At 36.6% G+C, this 8,622-nt stretch overlaps 1 protein-coding gene across 1 annotated transcript in view; it reads right to left on the reverse strand.

The window, feature by feature from the left end:
• The window catches only part of LOC110447597 (deoxynucleoside triphosphate triphosphohydrolase SAMHD1-like), a gene marked incomplete at its 5' end in the record, with an annotated part of 33,072 nt that overhangs the window by 14,796 nt on the left and 9,654 nt on the right, over window positions 1-8,622 (reverse strand). The window contains 3 exons of the mRNA XM_021493388.1: window positions 2,463-2,658; window positions 6,316-6,372; window positions 7,180-7,253. Coding sequence (XP_021349063.1) covers window positions 2,463-2,658; window positions 6,316-6,372; window positions 7,180-7,253 — 327 coding nt within the window. The remainder of the gene's footprint in view (window positions 1-2,462; window positions 2,659-6,315; window positions 6,373-7,179; window positions 7,254-8,622) is intronic.

The following is an 8,622-nucleotide window of genomic DNA, read 5'->3' on the forward strand; positions in this document are numbered from 1 at the left end:
TTAAACAAGTGAAACACACTGTAGTTTATGGCTAAGTACAGTGATATTATCTAAGATACTTAACAATGATTCTTAAATATTTTTTTTTAAAGTTAAAAACATTCCACAAATAATTCTAAAAGCACTTCTTCTACTAAACAATTTTTTTTTTAGAACATTGTCATCTATTTACAATGTTCACATATGTGTGTCATTGTTTATATTTGTTCAGTTTCGGGAAAACTGGGTGAGAAAATGACAATTCCCTTTAATAAAATATTTAATTCACGTCCCCTTGACACAAAGTATCAACTAAATTGATGGTGTACTTTGGGAGGACAAGAGTAAACAACTTTTTTAAACAAAGTGGCAAACTTCTTAAAGGGACAATTTATTGAAGTAAGTTTTTTTGATTACCTGAAAATCAAGTTGATACTAAAAATATATATCTCCTAACAAAAGTTCACGTAGTTGATAACAACATGACCTGAAGCCAACGTCCAGTGTGGCCAGTTTCATCTTTTGGGAAAGACGGTGATAAAAATAGCTACGACCGAAATAGCGCAATATCCAGGCCTTTAAGTAAGAAGTAAACATGTACAGCACTACACTGTCGACCGACAACATAGTGTCAGTTATACAAGTCTGAGTACACACATAACTCATTCTTGAAATTACACAATACATCGCAAGTAAGAATTATAAATATCATAATATATACCTCTAATCAGATATTTCTGTTCACATTTGGATTTGATTAAGAATGAACAGGTTCAATTATAGAGCATGCACACACTGAGAGGGTGCCGCAGCGGAATTTCAAACTGCAGAAATTACGATATCAATAGGTTTAAACCTAAAACAGATCACTCATTTATAACGATGTTATAGATGCTGTTGGGAGATGATTTTGAATCAAAATAGATGCATATACTTGTATTTCAGAGAGGCTAGACGAATAAAGCGAGAAGTTACCTTCTCTCCTTGACTGCAAAGACATTTTTGTTTGCTAGAAATTCACCGACAGCTGCCGCTAAAACGTACGAGTGTACAGTTAAGGATTTCTCCATTAGGATTAAAAATGCCAAGAAAACATTGTCTCTTGTCAATTTCTCGACGTGAACTGTTCATAGGGAGTATCAAACTATATAATCATGAAGAGTTTTGTGACAAGGTTATAAATAAAACTTACTTCACTAGATTGTCCCTTTGATAAGGAGAGGTAACATTAATTTATATACCTCATGTGTACAGTATCATTCTCATAGGTGTAGTAATTTTGGGGAAGAAGTGCAAACAATGTTTTTAAAAAAAAACATGTTTCTTTAAATCCCCTCAATGTAGGAATACTATAAGAGTACCAGGTATGATTGAAATTAGCGCAGCACTTAAGAAGGAGTAGTGCAAACTAGAATTGTCATCTGGAGGACAACTAATACCCCTCGCAGATAATGGTAGATTATACATCATAGTGATCTTAACCTTGGGGTCAACTTATTGAAAAGGGGAACTCGTTTGAGGTATTTTAGCTCTTAACAAATAGGCGAGGTTTCATCAACATACACACAAAATTAAATTCACAAGAGCGAGTTTTCTGAACAAGTTATTTCACATAAAAGGCCGTAACTCCTTTAAAAAGTGTTGAAATCTGAAATTAAAATACCGGTGCACAAAGTTCTACATAATATACTAATCATTTACATAATATAATGATCATTCAAGTGAAGTTTTAATAAAATCTGCCGGTTGGTTAAGATGGAGTTTTCCGGACAAATTATTTTGCATAAAGGGCCATAACTCCCTTAAAAAGTATTGAAATCTGAAATTAACATGCCGGTGCACAACTACATAATATACTGATTATTCAAGTGAAGTTTCAATAAAATCTGCCAGTTAGTTAAGACAGAGTTTTCTGGACAAGTTACAATGGACGATAGACATCCAGCTCAGACAGACAGGATGATTCCAGTATATCCCCCTTCCCCCAACTTCGTTGCGATGTTTATTACAATGTTTTTCATCAAAGGGGCGTAACTCCAAAAAAATTGGGAGGTAACTCCGATTTATATACTTGATTCACATCCCTAGAATTCTATTCAAGAATTTTGTGTATCAAGTATCATAGACATCAATACTAAAGGATGGCAAACATTATTGTGTCTTAAGACAACCTGATTCCAGTCTACTCCATCCCAAATGACCACAGTTGTCGATGGGCCGTTAAACACAAACAAACAAACCATCCCCAACAACTTTGTTATAAAAAGAAAATCACCATCTTTTGGAGGAGCCTCTTGATTGTCTAATCCTCCACTGAAGCAGATTCCGGTTAGACAGTCAAGAATCTCCCTCTCAAGCAGATTTCTATGTTGTACCCTTAACGTAGGGAAAGATACCATAAATCTGTTTTTTAAAGAAAGATATCAATGTTACATTGTGTTCAATTATGAAAATATCAGAAATGTTTGAAATCAATTTCACACCTTTTTGTAGACTTGGTCCTTAGGTTTTGTCTGTCCCACACACTTGTAAAGTTTTCGCTGTAGGACTTTGGTGAGAATGTCGCGTGCTTCCTTCAAATTCGGATCTGTTGACATGAGAATGAGGTCAAACACACTGTCAGTCAGTTTGGAATAAGCCTCCATGTCGTGTATGGACTGAGACATTGTGACCAGTTTTCTGAAATCAAACCATATTTCTCATCTTTATTTAACATTAAGCTGAACCACACTGAAATGGTGCAACATCTCATGTTCAATTATATAAACAGGTATATTACATATCACATCTAAAACTGTTTACCAAAATCACATTCTTAAAATCTTCACTATACTTCATTTACAAACTTTGCTAAAATGCTATTTGTAATTCTTACATAATAAGAAGTGCTGTCAAGGATGGATTAATTCTCATTATTTATACATATAAATAAGAGGCCCATGGGTCTTAACGGTCCCCTGATATATTTATACAGAGATTTAATTTTGTTTTTAACATGAACAGAAATATTATTCAAAGTGACAAAAAACAATAAAACCACCTTATTCAATATCTAGCATACAGATTTAAGACTGAAAAGTATTTGAACCTAGCACCTCTGATTCTAAACAAGGAAAATGAAGAAATTTTAGCACACTGGCCCGCCACCCTACAGCCCTTGGGGGTAGGGCTGGCTCAAAATTTTCAAAGTATCAAACTGTCAACTCAGGGTTATAATTCCAATCAAATTATTAACATGTAATATTCAAAGTTTCATTTGCCATTATAAACCATAATAAATTTTGCCCCACCCCCCCCTCCTTCCCCAGGTGGTAAACGTGAGACCCTAGGGTCATAAACCTTAAGACCCTTCCATCTATGAAGAGTGTTTGATTCTACCATATCTGGGTCTTGAGAAGAAGATTTTTGAAATTTCAGTAAATTTGACCTTTTTGACCCCACCCATCAGCCCCGGGGGTCAGTCAGGGCTCATATGTACATACCATTAAACTGCTACCCAATACTGATAATGCTAACCTAAATTTAATTACTTCCAATGGAAATTAAACAAATGTTGGTCCAAAATGTGATTTCCCTATATAAACTATAATAAAGTTTACCCCCCTCCCCAGGGGGAAACATGATACCCAAGGGTCATGAAATTCACAATTTTGGTAGAGCACCTTAAGACCCTTCCATCTATGAAGAGTGTTTGATTCTACCATATCTGGGTCTTGAGAAGAAGATTTTTGAAATTTCAGTCAATTCGACCCTTTTTGGCCCCACCCATCAGCCCCTGGGGGTCAGTCAGGGCTCATAGGTGCATACTATCAAACTGCTACCTAATACTGATAATGCTAACCCAAATTGAATTACTTCCAATGGAAATTAAACAAATGTTGGTCCAAAATGTGATTTCCCTATATAAACTATAGTAAAGTTTACCCCCTCCCCAGGGGGAAACGTGAGACCCCAGGGTCAAGAAATTCACAATTTTGGTAAAACACCTTAAGACCCTTCCATCTATGAAGAGTATTTGATTCTACCATATCTGGGTCTTGAGAAGAAGATTTTTGAAATTTTAGTCAATTTGACCCTTTTTGGCCCCGCCCCTCAGGCCCCTGGGGGCTGGGGACCAAATCAGCCGCTGTTTTTGTTGACCTTTGGCCATGGAAGGTTTCTGCAAAATTTCATTGAAATTGGTTCAGGGGTTTTGGAGAAGTTGAAAATGTAAATTGTTTACGGACGCACGACGGACGTTGCCGGACAAAGGCGATCGCAATAGGTCAATTCAGACTTTGTCTCAGGTGACCTAAAAAGTGATAACACAAATTGAACTGTTAAAATTGAAGATGGCTGTCTGGTGGCCATCTTGTTTTCCAATCAGTCCCAAAATCAATATGCATAAGAAAAGACCATGGGGAACCTTAATGTCAAACTTGAGACAGATCCTTCTAGGACATTCTGAGAAATTGTGCTAACAACCTTTAACTCACAAAATTCAAGATGGTAACCTGTCGGCCATCTTGGTTTTTCCATCAGTCCCAAAATTTCATATACATAACTAGGGGGCCATGGGAAACTTTCATGTGAAATTTGAGAAAGATCACTTTCTGACAATGAACGCTCACAAACTTTAACTCTCAAAATTCAAGATGGGTGACTGTTGGCCATCTTGGTTTTCAGATCATTCCGAAAGGACCACAGACGAAGGGTGATTCGAATAGCCCACCATCTCATGCTGAAAAGCTAAATATCCATTTACAAAATGATTCTTATCCATTAAAATGTTTTTTTTCTGATGATTTTCCTCATGTGGTAAAATATGCTGAAACCAGTGGGCCTACTAGTACTAGCAAAATTACATCTAGAAAGCACTCCAGCTACCTGTAAGGGGATAGGACATGGGGAAGTTACTCTTCCAGTCTTCCTTGAGACAAGAAGCCCAGAGGGCCTATATCGCTTACCTGAATATTTAAGCAGTCATAGCAAAATATTCTCACTACATATATTGCACTACAAATATTTCCCTCGCAAACTTTGTCGGCTCCATCTGTTGACACTACCAGTCAAATATTATTATAAGATTCTATGCTTTTTGGTTCTTCTTCAGAGTTCATTGACATATTTTTCCCTGTGACCTTGTAAGTAGGTCAATGTCATTTTCCTTCTCATACTTTGTTAGCTCTATCCCAAAAAGCTACCAGACAAATCTTATGAATCCATGCCATTTGGTTCTTAAGAACAAATCCTTTAAAATGCTGTTGATCTCTCGTCCTTTAAGGTAGGTTGAGGTCATTTTCATTCGCAAACTTTGGTGAGCTCTATCCTAGGAAGCCACCAGCCAAATATTATAATTTTATGCTTTCGATTATGACATATTTGACACCTGTAACCTTGAAAGAAGGTCAAGGTCATTTTCATTCTCAAACTTTGTCGGGATCTATCTCAGGAAGCCAACAGCCAAATATAAAGATTCTATACCTTTTAGTTCTTCAGAAGAAGTCGTTTAAAGAGTTTTTACATATTTGACCGCTGTGACCTTGAAAGAAAGTCAAGGTCAATTTCATTCTCAAACTTTATCGGGCTCCATCCAAGGAAGCCAACAGCGAAATATGCAGATTCTATACCTTTTAATTCTTCCGAAGAAATCATTTGAAGCGTTTGACATACCTGACCGCTGTGACCTTGAAAATATGTCAAGGTCATTTTCATTTTCAAACTTTGTCCGGCTCCACCAAAGGAAGCCACCAGCCAAATATGGAGATTCTATACCATATAGTTCTTCAGAAGAAGTCGTTTAAAGTGTTTGACATAGTTGACAGCTGTGACCTTGAAAGTAGGTCAAGGTCACTTTCATTCTCAAACTTTGTCCAGCTCCACCCAAGGAAGCCACCAGCCAAATGTGAAGATTCTATACCATATAGTTCTTCAGAAGAAGTGGTTTAAAGTGTTTGACATAATTGACAGCTGTGACCTTGAAAGTATGTCAAGGTCACTTTCATTTTCAAACTTTGTCCGGCTCCACCCAAGGAAGCCACCAGCCAAATATGAAGATTCTATACCATTTAGTTCTTCAGAAGTCGCTTGAAGTTTTTGACATATTTGACCCCTGTGACCTTGAAAGTAGGTCAAGGTCATTTTCATTCTCAAACTTTGTCAGGCTCCAACCAACAAAGCAATCACCCAAATATCATGACTCTCGGCCTGTCCATTCTTCAGAAGAAGTCGTTAAAATGAAAAGTTGACGGATGACGACGACGGACGGAGCACCATGACATAAGCTCATTTGCCCTTCGGGCAGGTGAGCTAAAAACTGACAAACTGCCTATACCATAACATACAACTGCTACTTACCCATCAGCTCCTAGAAACTTGAGGTGTTCGTCAGCCTTCAAAAATGCCTCTGTTATCCTGGAATACAAACATTTTCAGAATCAAATTTTCAAAAAACAGATGCATATGACCGAAGATGATCAATTTCATTGCGTTCTATGGTGATGTACTGATACATTTTGTTGTTTGTCCTGGTGCCCTTACAACCTTCTACTACAGTGAATCATTCTTATATTCATCATACAGTAACACATTAGTAAGCTGTACTTACATCCTATAGTAACACATTAGTAAGCTGTACTTACATCCTACAGTAACACATTAGTGAGCTGTACTCACATCCTACAGTGACACATTAGTAAGCTGTACTTACATCCTACAGTAACACATTAGTAAGCTGTACTTACATCCTACAGTAACACATACGTGAGCTGTACTTACATCCCACAGTAACACATTAGTAAGCTGTATTTACATCCGACACATCCTACAGTAACACATTAGTGAGCTGTACTTCCATCCTACAGTAACACATTAGTACAGCTTACTAATGTGTTACTGTAGGATGTACTTACATCCTACAGTAACCCATTAGTGAGCTGTACTTACACCCTACAGTAACACACATTAGTGAGCTGTACTTACCTCCCAGAGTAACACACTAGTAAGCTGTACTTACATCCCACAGTAACACACTAGTAAGCTGTACTTACATCCTACAGAAACACATACGTGAGCTGTACTTCCAGCCCACAGTAACACATTAGTAATCTGTACTTACACCCTACAGTAACACACATTAGTAAGCTGTACTTACATCCCACAGTAACACACTAGTAAGCTGTACTTACATCCTACAGTAACCCATTAGTGAGCTGTACTTACATGTGTTCTATGATGGCATTCACTCTATGCTGGTAGGCTCGCTTGTGTAGTGTTACACGCGTGTTAAACATGTCCTATAGCGTCTGGACTTCCTAAAATCACACGGTATCATTAGTCAATATATGTTAACAACAAGCCCAATTGATTTCCAGTTTTAATTTTAGATATTTTTCCTTTTAACATCATAGATCTACGAAAGATATAAAAAACTTTTATTATATTTGACCCCTGTTGTTAAAAAGAAGTTCATTATTATGAACAAAAATTCATAGCCAAGTATCTGGAACTACATGACATCTAGAACACTGACAGGCCAGCAAGGGCTTGCTGCCATGAGCCTGGTTGGTACAACGGTCTATATTTTGTAACAGTAAACTTTTAAAATCCCTATTGCACATCTACATAACAGAGTGTATCACCATGTCAAACAAAAGGATTGAACTTTCAAATTCTATGATAAGGACTGTACCCCATGTTTTTTTTTAATTTTTTTATGGTGATCTTGACCTTACCCTTAGAATTTTTAAACCTCTTTTGCACATCTGTAGATTACAGTGTATTACCATGACAAATTTCAAAAAGATAGAACTTTCAATTTTATGAGATGAGAATTGTCTATTTTTAACAACAGACTTACCTGTGACCTTGATCTAGACCTTAGATACATGATATTTTTAGGGACCTCTTGCACATCTACATTTCAAAGTATATCACCATGTCAAAATGTAAGAAAGATAAGTCTTTTTAGATTTCAAGATAATCTCTGCCAATGAAAGTATGGGCGGACAGAGACGGACAGATAGACACTAATTACTACCTGCCACCACGTCTCTGATGTGGGGCCCTAAATATCATGACTCTAGGCACTTTGGTTCTGTAGAAATGTTCTTTTCATAGAGGGACTGATAGAGAGACTTGTAGTCGGTTATCATTCTTATATTACTAGATTTATTTGTATACAGAGAAAAAGTCAGGAAATATAACCATGATAACCAATCTTCAGTCATTAAAAGCGATGTTAGTGCTTCAAGAATGACACTAATCGGTGGATAATACAGATTTATATATTGTTTGGTGTTAACAACTAGTTGGTGACTGTTAACTGCTTCTCACCACCAAATACTCATTCTCTGTTCACTCTCTGACCATTTTAAATATTCACCCTCTGACTATTTTAGATATTCACTCTCTGACCATTTTAAATATTCACTCTCTGACTATTTTCAATATTCACTCTCTGACTATTTTAGATATTCACTCTCTGACCATTTTCAATATTCACTCTCTGACTATTTTAGATATTCACTCTCTGACCATTTTAAATATTCACTGTGACTATTTTAGATATTCACTCTGTGACTATTTTAGATATTCACTCTGTGACTATTTTAGATATTCATTCTCTGACTATTTTAGATATTCATTCTCTGACTATTTTAGATA

This window comes from Mizuhopecten yessoensis, unplaced genomic scaffold (genome assembly GCF_002113885.1).
Source record: "Mizuhopecten yessoensis strain PY_sf001 unplaced genomic scaffold, ASM211388v2 scaffold3491, whole genome shotgun sequence".
Lineage (NCBI taxonomy): Eukaryota > Metazoa > Mollusca > Bivalvia > Pectinida > Pectinidae > Mizuhopecten > Mizuhopecten yessoensis.